Here is a 20499-nt window from a genome sequence, read left to right as displayed (position 1 = left end):
TTGTGTGTGTGTTGGGGTTTTTTGCATATTGAATCCAATTCTCATATCTGAATGCATCTGTTATACTAAAATTCAGAGCCCCAGGAAGTTATTTAGCTAGGAAAAATGTTCAGACTCAGTACCTGGTGTTTAACAGTTTTGTTTTAAGTCAAGTTTTATAGAGATTTATTGAAATTGGCTTTTGCAGTTAAAATTTAGAGTATATGTTCAATTCTAACAATTTTTTTAAAAAACTCACAAAACCAGAAACTTAAAACTAAGAAGGTAATGACCGAGGAGGTGGAGGAATTGCATTTTGAAAAAAGCAGTGCTGTAGGGAGACAACAGACTCCTCATCAGAGCTTACGTGGGCCAAGTCAGTGATATAAATTATAGGGCAAGAAGCCAAGCTGTTTTTCACCTACCCAAAACACCTGAAAGCATCCAGCGTTCAGACAGCTACACAAATATATTTGCTTAGACCAGTGGTGGCGAACCTATGGCACGCGTGCCAGATTTGGCACGCAGAGCCCTCACTGCTGGCACGCGCACCATCGGCCCATGTGTGCTGTTGTTATTGTTTTTTCCCCAGGCTTGCGTCCGCTGTTGAAACCTTGAACTTTTTTTTTTTGCTAGTCGCTGGAGATTGTGTTCGGCGATTGATCCCCCCCCCCCCGCACCGCTGGTAGTCAATTGGCCGCCAAGCGGCCCGATCCCGGGGGCAATTGGCAGCAGCAGCGGCGGCAGGGCCTAGCGCATCGCGCCCTGCCGCCATCCCTTCGGCCGTCACGCGGCCCAATCCTGGGGCTCCCACAGCCTGCCATGGTAAGGAAAAGGCCGTGCCGCGGCCGATGCAGAGCCTCCCGCTGCCCTCCTGGGCCCAGCAGGAGGCCCGACGACAAGCGGCGGTGGCGGCAGGCCCCAGCGCCCTCAAACGCCACCGCCGAAACACCCGAGAAAGGCTGCGGTGCAGCCGATGCTGGGCTCCTTCCCCCGCCCTCCCGGGCCTAGGGGAGGTCCACGGCAAAAGAAAAGGCCGTCGCGCGGCCGATGCAGAGCCTCCCGCCGCCCGACGGGCCCAGCGGGAGGCCCCCAGCGGGAAGCCCCACAACGAGCAAGGCAGCGCCCTCGCACACCGCTGCCGACCGTAGAAGCTCACAACGCCCTCCCGCCTAACGAAACCACCACTTACTTGGATTCCTGGAGACCTCCTGGATCCTGGATGCTAACCCTAATTCTAGCGAAGGTATTATTTGTCATTTATTTCTGTTCTCTCCCCCCCCAAAAAAGCTCAGCAGCTTTTGGGCGCTCCCCCCAAAGCAAAGCAACTTTTTGCGGCCCCCCAAAAAAGCTCCAAAACTTTGGTTGGCAGCTCCCCAAAAAAAGCTCAACAAGTTTGGGCACTTTGTGATAAATAAGTGGGTTTTGGTTTACAGTTTGGGCACTCAGTCTCTAAAAGGTTCGCCACCACTGGCTTAGACTGTCAACAGAACTTAGACCTAGACCCCTTTTGCTGCCATGTCAGGTGCCAGAATATTGGCCTTTTTGCAATGCACATTCCAAGCACCCACCCTGATTCTTGCTGCCAAAGAATCTTGAGATTCATTTTCCATCCACGTGAGAGGCTGCTTCTTAAGGTTTTGAAGCTAGTTCTTTAATTTATTCCATCTAGCAGCAGGGCTGCTGCCGGCTGGGCCTGGCCTAAACCTGGCAGAGGGAAAACAAGCCTTTTGAATATAGTTTGACTTATTACCACCCTTTCTGCTGGTGTTGGTTCTGCCAGGTTCCCGGGTCAGGTGACCGAGCTGAACTGATTTACGAGTCCATAATAAGTCCCTCCTGCCCCCAGAACACCCTTTATTCAGGGATTACACTGGCATAGGTTCTATGCAGCAAGTTCAGCCCTGGGATGTGGGAGTTAAGTTTGAGCATCTACGGCTGAACTGGGGTTGGGGGCATTGCTTGGCTGAGCCATTTAATTTGCTGGCTGAGCCAGAGATGCCCCATATCCTAAACTCGCACGCCCTGGTGGATCTAGGGCTAGGACTGCACTCCAGTACACTAATGAGAAGAAACAAAAGATTAAATTTAAAGTTAAAAGATTGGTAAGAAGGTAACAATCCTACTGGCTTTTAAAGAGCTGCATTTTTTTGTTTTGTTTTTTTTAAAAAGGAAGTTTTATGCACTGCATTTCCCACAGTGCACCTGAAGCTCCCTCTCTTTAGTTGAATTCAACAGCCTTAGCACCTTACCAGTATCATGTGCCCAGTAGAAATGTCCATGTTGCACTGGACTGGTTCTTCGCACCAGGATGAAGTGCTGCTTCGAGCAGAAGGACTCTGAATGGGCCCATCGCTGAACTGCGAAGATATGCTGTTAATGCGAGACGTATGCAGAGGCTCTGGGTGGTCTGAGGTTTTCACTGCCATACGCTGGCGGCACAACTCCTAGAGGAGGCAGAGAGAAGGAATATCCCGGGATTAAAATCCAGACTCCAGAAATCATCCACCAAAACACACATTTAATACACAGGGGTCTGTTTGTCCCTACGTGCAGGCTGTACTCCTGTCACTGCCTCTGAGCTCCATGTGCACAACAACTGCATGCCAGACAGAAGGAAAGATGCAACACCAGCTTTGGTCCGTATGCAGGATTGCTGTGCTATGTATATTGCTTGATTATCAAAGCTTATTGGGATTTGTGCAAAGCACAAGATTTCAAAATATACAGATTGGAGTCAAAAGTATGACCACTAGCACCTACCTACTCTAGAATACTGATGTCAGTAAAGCTACTTTGCAGATAAATTTCTGTGGAAATGCTCTTCTCAGGGAGGTTTGGCTGGTGCCTTCATTATACAGCTTAGGAGCCAGGCAAAGACATTCTTCTTTAACCAGGCCTTTAGCTGATTGGCATCTGATGCCCTTCTAAGGGCAACTAATGGGTTGTTTTGCTTTTTGTTTTTATTATGTATTTTGTGTTTTTTATATTGCAATTTTGTGTTGTGAACTGCTCTGGGATCTAAGGGCAGGGGCGGGGCATCGCTGCACGTGCGTCATGACGCACGCGCGCGCAGTGACGCCCCCGCCCCTGGGGTATGCCGGGCGGGGGCTTGGGGGCATCGGCGGGCTACAAAGAGCCCCGAAGCTGCTGCCATAGCGCAAAGGGCTGCCAGGCTGCGGCTTCGGAGCTCTTTGCAGCCCACCGAAGCTCCGGAAGCGGCGGCCCGGCATCCCAGGGGGCGGGGCATCGCTGCGTGTGCGTCATGACGCACGCGCGCGCAGCGACGCCCCCGCCCCTGGGGTATGCCGGGCGGGGGCTTGGGGGCATCGGCGGGCTACAAAGAGCCCCGAAGCCGCTGCCATAGCGCAAAGGGCTGCCAGGCTGCGGCTTTGGAGCTCTTTGCAGCCCACCGAAGCTCCGGAAGCGGCGGCCCGGCATCCCCGGGGGCGGGGCATCGCTGCGTGTGCGTCATGACGCGCGCGCAGCGACGCCCCCGCTCCTGGGGTATGCCGGGCCGCCACTTCGGGAGCCTCGTCCGTGCAGCGCTGCTGCTCCCGGGGTGACGGAGGGAGCGGCGGCGCATGGGAGTGGTGGGACGCGCCGCCGCTCCCTCCGTCACCCCGGGAGCAGCAGCACCGCACACACCCGCCTAGGGGCGGCACGAGGGGCGGCCCGCCCCCACCGCCCCCACCCTACATCGCCCCTGTCTAAGGGTACAGGGCGGTATAATTTTTTAAATAAATAATGTTAAGTGCTACCATCAGCAGAGGGTCCCCAAACACAGCAGGGCTGGCTTACAACATTTTGAAGTAATCTATAGCACCATTAAAAATGTGTGTTGGGGGGAGGTTCCTCATAAGACCCTTGGTTCAGAGTCTAAATTTGCCTAACTGCACCAGAGGAACAGTTTACCATTCCAAATTGTGTAGCCAAGTTATTCAATTTCTCTGCTCCATTTTCACTTGGCATTATGCATTATATTCCGGGGTTGGAAAAACCAGATGACTTCTTTCATGCCTCCTTGAATTGCAGTAGCTACATCAGACTCATTGGGAGACAACTGAAAACAGGGGTGTGTGAGGCAGGTTTTACTCAAAAATATATAGGAAATGGGGGGGGGGGGAGGCTGACAGATAACTTTGAAAATGTAGATTCTAGGAGTCCAGCTAATTTCCAAGGTCTGGATTCTCTGTCTGGCACTTAAAATACAGGAAACCCACTTCTAACATTTGAATGCGACGTGTTAAGATTCCTCTAACATATATTGCATGCTTTACAGTTTCATTTTTTAATTGTATACAGTGCATATGTTTTTAAAGCAACTGCCTACATGTGCCCCTATTATGGTACATATGCACTAGACTTGTAGCTAGATAATCTTAGGGTCCATTCAGTAAGACAATTCTCTGGTAGCCTGATAAGTAAGTTGGGCAATGGCAGTTCATCAAGGTTTCCTTGAACTTTTGCTTAGGGAAATGGCAGGGGTTTAAAGACAGAAGCTGAAGGGTAAGTTCCATTTGCACCCCACTTTCTGATAACAGAGCCCCGAGCCAGAGCCCAATCGCATTTGTATGGTGGAGGGAATGCATCTGCATGAGTTTCATATCAACCTGCCCTTGTTTCTTGTGCTGCAGTCCACGCGGTATCTGGACCCACGTCAGAGGTTACTTTTCATAGGTACTTGAAGACATCTCTAAAATAACTTTTGCCCAACTTGGTTACGGGCTACAGTCATACCTTGGAAGTTGAACAGAATGCGTTCTGGAAGTCCATTCGACTTACAAAATGTTTGAAACCAAAGCGGGGCTTCTGATTGGCTGCAGGAAGCTCCTGCAGCCAACCAGAAGCCCCGTTGGACGTCGGCTTCCAAAAGAACGTTCAAAAACCGGAACACTCACTTCTGGGTTTCAGTCATTCGGGAACCGATTTGTTCGGCAGCCAAGGCGTTTGAGATCCAAGGTACGACTGTATTATGTAGAACTGATACTGATGTGGTATTCTGGATGGTTCTGCTTATTTGTACAGAAATAAAACTTTCTAGCATCAATTATTATTTGATGCTTACATTATATGCTTTCTTGGAATGGGAAACAGCTGAGTAAAAAGTAAATGTAAGATTAACTTTAAAAGGTGAATCTTTATGTGCTTTAACATTAATTGCTGCAAATAATATTTTTACATATATTACATACTGGATCAATGCATAATTCGATAGAGGATGCAAGCCACTTTTCTCTTCGAGTAAAAGCAGCATTAGTTTCGGCTTCCACCTGTTCTTAGTACTCATATCCTGACCAGGGCTATACTCTACAACTGGTTTCCCTTGTTCAGACTGCTGACATTAAGGTGGGGCAAGGGAAGCAATGAGAACAAGTTAACAACCTGAAATTAATAGCTCTTATTTATACAAAAGTAATATGGCTGAAGGCGGCATAACAGTTATGCAAGATCTTGTTTTTCTACAAATGTATTTTTTAAGAAATATAAAGTAACATTTGCTCTTAGGACAGCAGCAGGAAAGGAGAGGAGACCCCCCCCCCCGCCCCGCCATGTTGGAAGATAACAGATATGGAAAAAGTAATGAACCAATAATTTATATTAGAACAATTCAATTCCTTACTGAGAGTTTCACAAACCATTCTTATAGTAGCTTCTGAGTCAACTATAACTGCTTTGCATACCCAAAGAAAGCAGAAATGGTTATCTGAGTTACACAGTGGGAAGTGCAGCCAAGATGCACAAAGAGTACACCAGAAAATGGGCGAGACTGATATCCAATGTTAGTCATGCTCGAAGTAGATTCCTTGGAACAGATGCGACTTCAGTGAGCATCACCCAAAATGACACTCTGTTTTTAAAGTAATAAATGTTTTCTCTTCTTCCCCTCACCCTTTCTTTGCTTCTAATATCAGAAGGAACAAGAAAATAAAATTTCTTTGGGGCAGTGACATTTCTTTACCTGCTTCCTTCTAGCCCAGGCATGGCCAAACTTGGCCCTCCAGCTGTTTTGGGGCTACAGTTCCCATCATCCCTGACCACTGGTCCTGTTAGCTAGGGATGATGGGAGTTGTAGTCCCAAAACAGCTGGAGGGCCAAGTTTGGCCATGCCTGTTCTAGCCCAACCTGTCCTGGCTTTTCTTCTGCCACAGAAAAACAGGAGACTTGAATGGCAGCAGCTAAAAGGAACATCTTGTTCTATGGGAGAGGGCAAAGCAAGCAAAGAGGGAAACCTCTTGGGTGGGTAAAGGATGTAGCAACCCAGACCAAGGCCTGTGTAAAACCATCTCTTGGGCCAACACAAGCAGGTTAGCACCCAACCATATACAATTCTGGGCACCACACAGTAGAGGGTAGTACTAATATCTCCAACTTTTTATCCCTTTGTTCCCAATTCAAAGGGTCTTTAGAGGAGAATTCTTAGAATACATTCTGGAAACATCTGTTGTGCATGCTGGGAACTCCTAGAAACATGTTTTTGCTTGCAATGACCACGTGCAATGTCATTAAAACTGTAGGTTTGTTCTGTGGTGGTTTGGACAGATCTCACAGTGCAGTGACACCTGCCCAGGTGAAACACACCGCCCAGTGAAGTTGGGCACTGACACCGTGCATACTTTATCAGATGCTACAGACCGTGCGATTTTACTTTGACTATATTCCCGACAGGGCCGCTACTGTTTCCTTTCTACATTCATTTATTCACTTTATTAATTTATAAAATGCTAGGTATTAAGCTACTACCATAGCAGCGTGCAGCAATAAACTGCCCCAGATAAAACAGTTATGAGAAAAATATCAAATACCCCTTGCAAATGAAGTCATCCATCTGAGAAAATGTTTAGAAATCAGAGATTCTCCATTAGCGCTGACTTAGTCTATGGGCTGCGGACGAATGCAATAAATGCCGCGTTGTTCAGTGGAGATGACACTCAGCCAATATTTAGTAGTCAGACCAGTAAAACTATGTTCTATCTGTGATACTAAATCTGGCAAAGCAGCAAACTCAAGGGTTGCCCCCTGGCTTTAACCATCGTCCTCCAGATTGCATTCTGGTTCCATCCCAGAACAACGTGATTCTATCTAGACTAGCTCCACCTCAGCTTTTGGCCCAAGCAGAGGTCAAGGGTTTTGGTAATCTTATTTGCCGCCAGTGAACCAGCCCCATTATTATGACTTCCATTTCAAAAAAAGTAATCAGACAAACCATACACCACAACAATAGTGGACTGAACCCCTGTCCCTGAGCAATGGTGATGTAGCTCTTTGTGTGCTTACCGCCTTGACGTTATTTCTAAGCACTTGCCAGTGTGGAGCCATTTCAAACATCCCCCAAACCATCAGTATCAGTTCCGCTAATTTAGTTCTCTGTTGCTCCCAAAAAAACAAGAACAAAAAACCTCTCCTGAAGTGAAATTAGTAGGGCAGACTGAAGGCCTACTTTTGGCACAGCCTTTTTATATTTGAGTAAACAAAAGACCTAACATCCTTTATTATTTCTTAAATGCAAGTCCTCTCCATATCTGCTAGGGGTATACTACAAAACACAACAGCCGTACAGAACAGCTACAAACTTCTATTGCCTGGGTCACCAGATTTACTACCCATATTCTTGTACTACCCATCCACCCTAATCACAGAATTATGCTCTCAGAAACTGCTCACAAAACTATGAGCAACAACTGAATATTTGTTTCCCTGCCTTATGGGCTGTAGTTTGGTCAACACTGCCTGCGTAGTTGAACATTAACTGAAAACACTACTACAGTGGTACCTCGGGTTACATACGCTTCAGGTTACATACTCCGCTAACCCAGAAATAACGCTTCAGGTTAAGAACTTTGCTTCAGGATAAGAACAGAAATGATGCTCTGGCGGCGCAGCGGCAGCAGGAGGTCCCATTAGCTAAAGTGGTGCTTCAGGTTAAGAACAGCTTGAGGTTAAGAACGGACCTCCAGAACGCATTAAGTACAGCGGAACCCCGGGTTGCAGACGTTCGAGTTAAGAATGCCCGCAATCTGGAAGCGTTTCCAAAGCGCGTGCAACCCCCAGATGCGCAGAACGCTTCTGCGCACTTCGTGCATGCGCAGAAGTGCTCAAATTGCGCTACTTCCGGTTTTCGGGTTTTCCCCCTGTGCATTCGGGTTACGCACGGCGACCCAGAACAGATCGCGTGCGTAACCCAGGGTTCCACTGTACGTAACCAGAGGTACTACTGTAATGGCTTCCCAGCTCAAGCAGCATTCTCTTTCCTGCAGAAAATTCCCTAAAACACACAGAGCAGTGGGATCCTGTCTGAAAGAAAAACATCCTCCCAACTCATGTGTACTGCTGCATTGCAAGCTTTCGTTGTACATTTGATTTGCTAGTGTCGTATTGTCATTTTTATATATTGCTGGTTGATACATTTATATATTGTGGTTTTAACTGATGTTGAGCTATCTTGAGTTTTAAGAAAATGTGTTCTGGAAAAGCAGGATATTCATTTGGAACTTAAAACTCCCATTATTTACAGCACAAATATGGGGAAATGATAACATGGCCTTTCTAGGTATCCTCCAATGGATTGTTAGACCATAAACGTTTATTTTAAAAGCTAACTTGATGTTTATGAAATTGTTTCATGTTACATGGGAATTGTTTGCCAATGGAGACACGACTTCCTTATTTCATTTCATCACACTTACTATCAAACATTTGTGTAATGTATTTACCACATATGATAGAAAAACTTATTGCTGTGTGGCAGAAACTACCCAAATCAAACTAAAACATTTGGAAATAGTGTTATGGTAGTTTGCAGAGAGCCTTTATGTGTGTGATATTTTTTTAAAACAAAGAGACAAAGCGGTGATCCTAAACGGAACATTTATAAAAGCATATATCAAACTCTCCCCCCCCCAAAAAAACATAAAAAATAGAACCAGTTCTAAATAATTCCCAGTTTTTCAACAAACTGATGACTTGGCAAAGAGGCAAGAGATGCTGAAATGGGTTTTTGAAGAAGAGCAAGTCAGCTTATGCAAGGCTAAAATTAAAATCAGGCTTTGTTTTCAGATTATTTTGTATTTTCTTATTTAAATATTCAAAAAAGCTGGGATGTTAAAGACCCCACTTTTATTAAAAATATAGCGAGGCAAGTACTTCCTGCAAGCTCCTCCTCCTCCTTCTTTGATAGGTGCAATTAGACAGGGAGACAACGCAATTATCGGGAATGTAGTTATTCTCAGATTAACAGAAAGTTAAATTGGAGAATCGCGCATGAGATTTTCTGTCAGAAGGGGCTGAATGGTACTGGAAAATGCTACTGAAAGCAACGCCTTCTAAAATACTCTTCCCTTTTCAAAGTATGCTGAGGTTTTCCTTAAGCCACCAGAGAAAAGTTGGATTAGTGAAAGTCCTGTTAATCTTAAAGAGAGAATGGGAACATGTTCTGTACTTTGCTGCCCAGGTGCTCATACATTTGAGCTCCTGTGGCCAATTCTTATGCACAGTCTAAGCCTTCTGCATTTGTGACCTATGTCAGGCAAGCACTGCAAACACAAACACACTCACACATCCTCAGAAAGTGAATCTCATCATTTAAGGAAGCGAAGGTTTCCTGTTTCAATGTGCAGACTGCATAACACCAAAAGTGCCATCTCTTTCTGGGTGTCCCTGCTCTGTGACAGCAATGTGCTTTGGCTGCCACATGCTTTCGAAGCAGATGACAGCCATCAAGCTGTCACAAAAGTGTAGAGAAAATGAGACAAAAAGGGGGGATACACACACACACACACGAATCGGTAGAACACAACTGGGCAAGGTTTAATTGTGTAGCACCCAGAAAAATTCATTAGAACTACCCTACCTGGTCTCCCATGAAATATTTATCATGTGCACATGTAAAGGAGAGGATGGTTTTATAACCAGGTAAAACTAGTTCTCCCTCCCCCCACTTAATTAACTTTCCATCACAGAACCCCATAGGCCTGATTCATAAACCAGTTAAACTGCAACACTTAAGTTCAAAATTATTTCAGCTGCATTGGTTTAAATGGGATTAATTCATTTAGTATCCAAGCACTCTGATTTAACTGGTTAGAAATTCTTTAAGGAAGCTTCAAAGTTCCCCCATATGTTATTGAACCATACAGCCCATAAACCCTGATCACTGGCCATGCAGGCCAGGAAGGAGCCCAACCTCTGGGGCTCAAGACTGGGAAGGGCTGCTGTCACCCTCATGTTCCCTGAGTCACACAACCGTACTTAACTATTATTTGGACGGCAGGGGCGCAAAAGGACTGCATTTCTGACATGTAATCATTAGCACACAACATAAAGTCAACGCCACCTTGGCACAAGCATGCAGAAAACATTATTTTAACCAGGATGGAGATTTTGTGGGAATCACATGGCAAGATTCTCAACATGCAGGACATAATTTTCCTCGAGGTGAGCAGATGAAACATTGACATTCTTTTATAGACCAGGGCAACCCCACTTTTCATACCAAGTGGGCCGTTGTCATTGGTTATTAAATAGGGTCTTCTTGAGGGTGGGCATAACCCACTGGGAAACTCTCTTGTGCAAAATAGCTTCTCGGTGAATGCCATTCATTTTCAAGTCATGTTCCATTCATTTTGACAATGCTTGCACAGGGCAAGTCCTTGATGATCCCTCCAACCCTAAACCCTACTAATAAACTTGTGCCATTTTTATCCCATCCTTCCTCCAAGGGGGGATGGTGTGCCTCTAAAAATAAAAGGGCTTCCCAATAACGCTGTGAGGTAAGTTAGGCTGAAACAAGAGAGAGACTTCCCTGGAGTCACCAGTGAGCTTCATGGATGAGTCAAGATTTAAACCTGGGTCATTCAATCCTAATCCAACACTCAGATTGTCACTATATCACACTGGGACCACTGGCTCACTAAACCTGCTCCATACTGAGATTCCAAAAAGAGGAACGAAAACAACAACAGGCCAGCTAAACTAAACGCTCCAAGAATGCTATGTGAAAAACTGTTGACAATGCATTTAAGATACGTGTAACCAAACTAGGCCTAAGAAACACAAATCCTTGAATTTTTAAAACACAATTCCTATAGCACCACACTCTATGAACAAGGGATACACAAGTTTGTACTACATACGTCTTACTATAACAGGGAGTTGCAATTCCCTGCACTTTTTACTTGGAAGCGCTGAACTGAAAGAAGAGGGAAGTCTTGGATGCAATATATGCCACCTTCCATCTACAAACTGGTCTAAACCACCAGACTCCTTTTTTATAAACTAGACCAGGGGTAGGCAACCTAAGGCCGGTGGGCCGGATGCGGCCCAATGGCCTGCTAAAGCCGGACGGTCCAGGAATCAGTGTGTTTTTACATGAGTAGAATGTGTCCTTTTATTTAAAATGCATCTCTGGGTTATTTGTGGGGCATAGGAATTCATTCATTATTATTCCCCCCCCCCCAAAAAAAAATATAGTCCGGCCCACCACATGGTCTGAAGGACGGTGGACTGGCCCACGGCTGAAAAAGGTTGCTGACCCCTGAACTAGACAGTGGGTTTCTTTTTGTTTTTTAGCTTTGAAAACAGTTCCAGGTGAGGCCAGCTCACAGTATTTAGTACAAGAGAGTGCTCAAACACTCCAGTATTCTGAGAGAACATTTTGAACCAGGTGTCTGGGGCCAAGGAAGATCCTGGGGTCCCTATTGTATGCACAGAAACTTACACCACGGATACAAAATATTGCAGTCCTATCCCTCATTTTCCTTTCAGTTTGCAGTATATATGGTAGTTCCATGGTCAATAAGGCAGGCTGGGGTTTGCATCTACCAGGGGAACACAACGTCACATTGGAAGTAAAGGAGTATACAGTAACTACAGCAAAGACAGCTCAGTTTTCCTGTAGGATTGTACCAGACCTACTATGGAGCTCAGCCAAAGAACCTAGTTCTACTATATACTATCACTAGGGGGCAGCATGACAACATTTTCTTGCCTATGATTCCCACCACCCATTCCTCCAGCTTAACATTTACATTTTGAGCACTGAATTTAATTCAAATTCCCTCCAGATCTGTAGTGGATAGTTCTGCTTTGGTGGATAGTTCTGCTAGATGCAATTATTTCAAACTCCCACCTTCTATGCACGCCCCTAAATTACCGAGAAGGATCCAGCTTTAATTGTAACGCGGTTGCTTGCCATCCTAAAGCAAAATGTTTTGTCCATCTAGTGGTGGTGTTTTTTTAAAAAAAATTACCGTAATGTGTATAATTTTTTTTTTTGCGAAATGGCAGCCACTTACAATCAGTCCTTTGATGAGCAGCCACTTACAATCAATTCAGGAACTAAATAAGAGAGTGAGCAGGCAGACAAGTGTTCTGGGGGAAGGAATGGAAAGGCAAAAGTACCTCTGGGTAGAAACCACCTTTATAAGTCTATTTTTATGCTTCTCACCTCAGGTTAATCTAAGATCAACCTGAAATAAAATTCCCAACCAAAAGAAGCAGCTAAACAGAAAATCTTCGTTATGCTGCAAGTCGTTGGTAAGGTCGCTTGACTTTCTCCATCTTAGTCACTTTCATAGATTTAAGCATACCCATTATTTTTAAAATGTATTTTTATTAAAGACTTTCTTGATTCACAAAAGTATGTGCAATGTCTCTCTCTTGTATTTTTTCCCCCATGTAACATTTTTACAAGTCAGTTTCATTTGTTGAGAGATTAGGAAGAAAGGGGGGAAGAGGTGGGGGGGAGAGATGGGGGGGTTGGGTTGGGGTGACGATGTTTCTATTTTACTTCATATGTTTAGGGTTTGGTGTCAGCGTTGTTTGTGCAGGTTCTCTGCTGTTCACTTGTGTTCCTTTGGTGGTGAGAGAGGTTGGGGTTGGCCTAGGGTGCGGTTGTTCATTTGTGGTTGGCTGTGGTGGTCTTTGTTTTCATGTGGGGGTGGGGTGGGGTGGGTGGGTGTTTTGGATCAGGTTAGCCATATTGATGTGTATGCTGTTGGTGGATTTTTGTCGTTGTCTTGTTGGGCTGTGTGTGTGACAAAGGGGAGCCATACCGGGGTGAAGGCGTCTTCTTCTATTTGTCCCCGTGTCAGTTTCAGTTTATTGGTTAATTTTTCTAGTAAGGCTGTTTCCCATACTATTTGGTACCATTGGTCCATGCTTACTCCTGACAGGTCTCTCCAGTGTCTGGTTATGAGTATTCTCACTCTACTCTGAAGGGGGGGAGGGGACAGTCACTAATTACAGGAAAGCCCAAACAGCTAACAATGGCTATTACTAACCACCAGAAATTTCTCACATGTTTTCAGATTCATCCCACTCTAGCTCATCATAAGAGCCACACTAAAGCCACAGAATTTCCAGATATTATATTTCACAAGTACACACATGTTTACCTAACATCCACATCTATCTCCAACCATGCATACAATGCTCCACATGAGTAGCATTACACCGTATGTTTCAGAAAAATTAATATTTCTCCTCCCCCTCCCCTTTTCTCTCTCCCTCCCCTCCCCCATTTCCGCCTTCTAGAAAAATCCTGAAGCAAAAATCCTTACTACGTTTCCGCCCTTTCTTTTGTGGAGTCACATTAAGAGGAGACTTTGTTATACAGTAATCATATTGTCTCTGATATGGTAAATAAATCCCCCCCCCATGGAGCTTCCTTTACAGGAACACTGACCCCAAAACGACATTGTGAAGTCTAGTCGCAGATCAAAGGCTTGAGTGTCCTGTTTTCCAAGTGATCAGTTTCTAAAATTAAGAGGTGCCAGAGCTTAAGCCTATCCTCTCCCCAAAGACCTTTCACTCAGCTCCCAGATATTGGTTTGTGTGGAGGGGAGAGGTGATCAATGGCTAGGTAAAAAATCACTGTTGGGCATCGTCAAAAGTGCTCAGTTATTGCTACTTCATAAGCTGCAAGGCTGAATCTTAGCACTGAAAAGAGCTCCCAGGTGCTAAATCCTGTATACAGCCAATTCAAATTGCTCATTATTATTATTTATTATTTTACAGAGGCCAATGATCACAATAACTCTGGAAACTTTATTCCTATATTGCTAACATTGGGTTGAAAAACAGGAAAGACAAAACAACTGTCTGAATCAAGAGATAATCTTCTGGACTGCCACGTTTAATTGGAAATTTGCCTAAGTGGTCCTGGGATCCAAAAACAATAAAGCAAAAAAAAAAAAAAGAGGTCATCACAGCAGTATAATTCCCAGGAATGGACACGAACCACAATATGTCAATTTAGTGCAATTTAGGATAGCTACAGTGTGTTTCTTGCAAGGACAGCTTTTAAACTATAGTGGTGGTTAATAAAAGGATTCACTTAATATTCCTTATTGTTTTCTGGGCAGTTTATATTAAAATAGCATACAACAGAGAGGGGCCCCTATGTAGGAAACAAGCCCAATTTCAGAAAAGATGCTAGGTGCCTTTGAAGTTCATTTTTGTGGGGGGAATAGTGAAAGGGATTAATTTCCCCTCACTGTTGTTTTGTGGGCAATGGTTTAAGTCAAGCACCCCCAAACTTGGCCCTCCAGATGTTTTGGGACTACAACTCCCACCATCCCTAGCTAACAGGACCGGTGGTCAGGGATGATGGGAGTTGTAGTCCCAAAACTTCTGGAGGGCCGTTAAAAGAAAGTTGCAGGGCACATCAAAAGGGTCAAACCACTTCAGAAAGTACAGGGCTTAAACCACAGTAACAGAAGCCCAGTGAGAATGTATTCTGCAGATCAGGAAAAGTATCAGCAAAGTACAACAGGACACCAGCATGGTTAATAAGCAGCATCAAGGAAGCTTTCAGAAGAAAGAAGGCTCCCTTCAGAATTTGGAAGCTGTTGCCCAAATGAGAACAAAAAGGAACGCAAATATTGGGAAGCAGACAATAAAAGAGATACATACCAGGAAAAAAGAAATAATTTGAGGAATATATTGCTGAAAGCAATAAAATATTCTCTAAATATGTCAAAAGCAGAAAAATCTGCTAGAATTAAACCAGTGGATGACAAGGTAGCCAACCATTTGCTTAAGGGAGAAAGGGAGAGTTCACAGAAACTAATTTCTTAGTGTCAGTTATGAATGCAGATCATGCAGGTAAAATACCAGTGTCTAAACTGACAAGAGAAGAAGTTTTAAGTCATATTGACAAATTATGAATTAACAAAATTAATAGATGCAGTTGGTATCCACTTGCGCGTTCTTAAAGAACTCAAATGTGAAATTCCTGATACACATATTATTTTTTCTACTAGATGAGTCTCAGTACTTGAGAACTGGAAAGTGACCAAGGCAACACCCTTTCTTGAACCCACAGGCAAGTCAATTCCTGTTCTGAGCAAGTCAGTAGAAGGAGTAATGGAAGATAAAATGATCAAGCCTACAGAAAAAGTTGTGCTGAAGCAGAACCAGCAAGGCTTCTGAAAGGGCTTGTTCTGCCTTCTTAAACCTTTTAGAGTTTTGAGAGGTAAGAGTGATCCAGTAAAACTATGGTATACACAGACTTTCAAAAGCCTTTTCACAAAGACCCTTGCAAGGGTTTGCTGAGCAAATTTAGGAGACACAGTGTTTTCAGTGGTACAGTCACTGGTTAAAGACCAGGAAGAAGAGAGTAGGAATAAATTCTTACTTAATTTAAAAACTAAATCAACAATTTAGGGATGTGTCACAGTCTGGTCTGGTGCCAGAACCCACAGAAAAGGAGGCAGGGCTGAGTGCAAGGCAAGTCAGAAGTTGCAGTACTATGGACAGCTCCAAGTGAGCAATGAAGGTTGAAAACAGACTGAGCCCTCCTAAGCTCTTGATCTCCCAATTACCGGTACCTCTTTCAGGCTCTACCACCTTGCAGCTAACCTTGGAATGTCAACCCTCTGGCCTGAGGACCTGTTCCCTAGCCTCCAACCTGGTGTGTCCCCTGTGCTGTTGGACTGGTGTGGCCTTGGGTGAGGCACCTGGTTCCTCAGCGGACGATGCCCAGGAGAGTCTACAGGTGGTCTGGCTCCTTAGATGGAAAGTCTGCAGCCTCTTAACTCAAGAGTCAGCTACTGCCACTAGAATCTGGGATGCAGAAAGTGCAGTCCCCCATAAGAATCAGTATTAATTCCTGTGCTTTTAAACTTCTTTACAAATCACCCAGTTATTAGTGAGCAGTGAGGTGCCAACATTTGCAGGCGACACCAAATGGTTCAAAATAAAAAGGGATTGTGAAGCGCTTCAAACATTATGTCTCCAAACTGGGTGAGCCGACATTGAAATGCCCAAAGGGATTCAATGTTAACAAAGGCGAGGCACACTGCAGCAAGAAACCTGAACTCCACATCTATGTTGATGGAGTCTGAGCTGGCAGCAAGTGCCCAGGAAAAGGGTCTTGGGGTGGTGGTTAAAATGTTAACATTGTGTGTTGCGGTAAAAAGGACTGGAAACAAGATTGCCATTATGCAAATCTATGGTGCAACCGCACTTGGAATGCCACACCTCAAAAGCAATATTGTAGAGATGGAACAGGGCGGTGAAAATGATCAGGGGGCTGAAGCAACTAGAAGGGTTACAATGCTTGAGGCTCTTCACTTCAGAAAAAACAGCGAGTAGAGGGAACAGATTATGAATGCTGCAGAGAAAGTGAATAGGGATAAGTCCCCTCGTCCCACCTCTCATTATACAGTGGGACCTCGACTTACGAGCTCCTCGCCGTACGTCGTTTTCGACTTGCGAATGACTTCCGGGAGGAAAAAAATGGCCGCCACTTCCGAATTTTTCGACCTACGAAGGGGAAGCGGCAGCACAATACCTCGACTTACGTGGTTTTTAATGCGGTTTCCTCGGCGTACGAATTTTTTTTCCCTCCGGAGATAGCGCCCTTTGAGTTACGAAAATTTCAACCTACGAGGGCACCTTTGGAACGCATTAACATTGTAAGTCGAGGTACCACTGTACTAGAATCCAGGCCGGCCATCCAGTGAAACTGAAGAGTGGGAGATTCAGAACAGACAAGCTTCACACAATGCATAGTTAGACTATGGAGTTTCCTGCCACTGGTGATGGCCACCAACTTAAAAAGCAATTAGATAAACTTATGGGAGCTAAGGTTGTTAATGGCATTTTTAAAATGATGGCTGTAATACTTCCTCCAGGATCAGAAACTGCCTGTCTCAAGTACCGGTTGCCTGGAGAAAAATGAGCAAGTTCACAGGTGCTGTTTGTGGCCTTCCTGTAGTCATCATTGTGGATTATTATAAGCCTTTGTTCTGCCTCAGCAAGGCTCTTCTTCAGCCCTTATATCTTTATGTTTTGTTCACAGTTTCCAATGAAAGAGGAGGGCTTCCTGAGAAGCTGCACACTCAAGGTGGTGGAGCTGTAACCTCTTCCAAAACTTTGTCTGGTTTTGAAGAGCACCAAGACTGAGCCAAGTGGGCTGTCCAGCCATTTTGTTTGAAGAGAACTTCCCACATGGACTTCCTAAACCATCCTCACAGGTATTACATTTCCACCCACTAAATTGTGCAGTTGGTTAGAGCATGGTGCTGATAACGCCAAGGTCGTGGGTCCAATCCCAGTCTGGGCCAGCTACATATTCCTGCATTGCAGGGGGTTGGACTAGATGATCCTCAGGGTCCCTTCCAACTCTATAATTCTATGAACTGATGAATGCCCTGTTCGTGTGTGTGTGTGTGTGTGTGTGTGTCCATTTAAGACAGCAAAAAAAGAAACCTAAATGTAGTTACTGTAAGAAAAAAGATGTAGGATTATACAGTATTCAATTTCCTGACATACTATTTTGGATATAAGTTATAGTTCCATTCCAAAGTATTACAAAGGGTTTCCAATTGACCACGAGCATGGATTTCTATTTTGCCAGTCTCTTGGAGTAATGCCACACACTTTAAACCCATTCATCTGCTGTCAGTAAATCCCATGTCTTGAAATCATTATCCATGCCACAATAATACAATTATCAAAGATTAATGTTCCTTTTTAATAGATTGTTCAAATAGTTCCAGCGACAAAGGTTCAGGTCTTAAAGTATTTGTTCTCCTATTGCATCTTTCATAATTAAAAAAAATCTTTTCATAAATCTGCTATATATTTGCACAATCACCAGGTAAGTCTGAGAGCTACATTTTGTTTTACATCTCCAACAGTATGAGTTGCTAAAACCTTGGGGGCAAGTGAAGGGTACACAATACCAGACCACACATATATCTTATACTCATTATCTTTAGATTACACATCCAACAGTTATTTTGCAGCCTGTCCAGTTTATCTATGATGAAACTTTTCCTCTTCCCCACTTTACTTCCTACCCACAACTGTGAGGTAGTAACAATAGAAGAATCTTACACATTTATGTTAATAAACTTTTCTGTGGTGTTTTGTTTAAAAACGTAATTTCAAAGGTTGTTGCTGTCCTGTCATTAAGTTAATTTTTTTATACTTAACTCTAACAAGCAACTGTTGCAAGAAAAGATTTGCCATTTGTCTGTTTCTGAGTTTAATTCTATATGTGCTGTTATTGTGTACTTTTCTGTTAGATCTCTTTTTCTGTATATCTGAGTTTAAAATTAAAGTTAGTTCTAGCATGGTTAAAAAAGAGGTGAAAGATTGCGAGATACTTAGGGTAAAACACCTGGAGAAAACTGATCTGTACACCTTATGCCTCTGCGCAACTAGCTATGTATGTGTATATATATATGTGTGTGTGTGTGAGAGAGGGGGGGGCAGAAAAATATTAACATTGATGGGGAAACATCAGCACCCTAATGAATACACTTTTAATTTTATTCTCTGCAGAAAATAGGTTTTGTAGGCTTTCATAATACTCCAAAAACAAACAAAACCTGTTTGAGACAACAAAACGCCGAAACAAATGTGTACATAACCACAGGCAATAATAGCTCTTTATCATAGCATCTTCTTGTCTCTAGAGGGGAAGGCTGACCATCAGTCTGCAACCTAATTCTAACATCAATAAACTGTCAAAAGAAAGCTATAGAGATTCTGAACCAGAATAGGATTTTGGTCCCATTGCAAGGGTTGTAGCCGTCCAGATGATCATTAACAGAGGAAACCTTAGGCCCCCTTCTGCACAAAATTTGGAGCTGATGTGGTATACAGAAACCATTATCAAGCAACCCTATGAATACAATTTTTGGCAGTAGCAGGATGTCAAACTAGAAAGCCATCTCCTCCTCTCTCCAAATAAAAACAGGCCATCCAACAGATAATCCAACAGGCTAACAGGAAGCCTTCCTCATTGTTGTTCTGCATAATATGTACCCAAAAAAAAGTTTGCAAGGCAGGGAATAAAAGAAACTTTCCATGTTGCAAGTGAAGTGATCAAGCTTTTCTAACTCAGGAGCTCTTTAGGTAGTTAAGAGAGGTAAGAACTTGCTCCAGAAAGTCATGAAGATAAGGCTGTCAATGATAAGACTAGTCATGATGGCAACACCTTAGCTCAAGTACCAGAGACAATATGGCTCTGAATAGGCCACTGGGAAACAGCAACACAGAGTTCTACTGCCCTCGGGTCTTTCTTGTGGCTTCTCATCTGGTTGGGGACCATGGAATGCAAACTAGAGAAGTATTTGGTCTGATCCAGTTGGGCTCTTCTTAAGTTCTTATCAGCTTATTTAAAAAGGAGCCTACTCTATGACCACCCCGCTGTATTTTATTTTGCTTTTAATTTAAAAGTTTTTGCATCAGTGAATCAAAAACTTTACCCCTCTTTCAAAGTATGAAATATCATGGAGATCTGCAGTCAGTGCTCTTTTCTCCATAAAAACCCAAGGATTGTATCTAAAATGCTAGCCATGTTTGGAATAGACCCATTGATATTACTGGGCATTTACCACTTTTGAGATTTATATATACACACACACACACACACACACACACACATATATATAGTGGTATAGAAATGAAATGAATAATGATGATGATGACATGACTAATGTAGCTCCATTAATTTCAATGGATCTGCTCATAGTAGAACTTGGTTGTACACAACCCCAAATTTCACAAAACCACACCCTAAACCATACCTCCATCACACAGCAATGAACCGCTCTACCATCATCGAGAATGGAATGTTCCCTGTAAAGAGGCTGTAGTCCTCACTGTGGTGGAGACCTGTTGGCAACTGGGGTCCTATTTAAACTAGCCCTAGACTGATCAGTTCCCATGCTCAGTTCCAAGCACTGATTTTGACCTATAAAGCCTCACATGGCTTAGGACCCCAATACCTCCGAAACTACTGCTCACCACATGAACCAGCCTGGATCTTGCATCTTTCAGAGGCCCTTCTCCATGTACCTCATCCAAGGAAGGTGCAGAGGGTGACCACACAAGAACAGGCTTTTTCATGTGGGGGTTCCCCATCTGCGAAATGCCACCACTGTGTGTTTTTAGGCACCAGGCTAAGACAATCCCCCCCATGCTGTTGGTGGTTAAGTTCACCACTGCTGGGGAAGGGCTGGGGACAGGTTGTGTCCTCCTTAGTATATTGCTGGATGAGCA

At 44.0% G+C, this 20499-nt stretch overlaps 1 protein-coding gene across 1 annotated transcript in view; it reads right to left on the bottom strand.

Annotated features, from left to right (window-relative positions):
• The window catches only part of PTPRN2 (protein tyrosine phosphatase receptor type N2), a 583237-nt gene that overhangs the window by 76179 nt on the left and 486559 nt on the right, over positions 1–20499 (bottom strand). The window contains exon 14 of the mRNA XM_033165163.1: positions 2232–2426. Within this exon, the coding sequence (XP_033021054.1) occupies positions 2232–2426 (195 nt within the window). The remainder of the gene's footprint in view (positions 1–2231; positions 2427–20499) is intronic.

Source organism: Lacerta agilis, chromosome 12 (genome assembly GCF_009819535.1).
Source record: "Lacerta agilis isolate rLacAgi1 chromosome 12, rLacAgi1.pri, whole genome shotgun sequence".
Classification (NCBI taxonomy): Eukaryota; Metazoa; Chordata; class Lepidosauria; order Squamata; family Lacertidae; genus Lacerta; species Lacerta agilis.
This window is presented reverse-complemented; position numbering and strand designations above follow the sequence as displayed.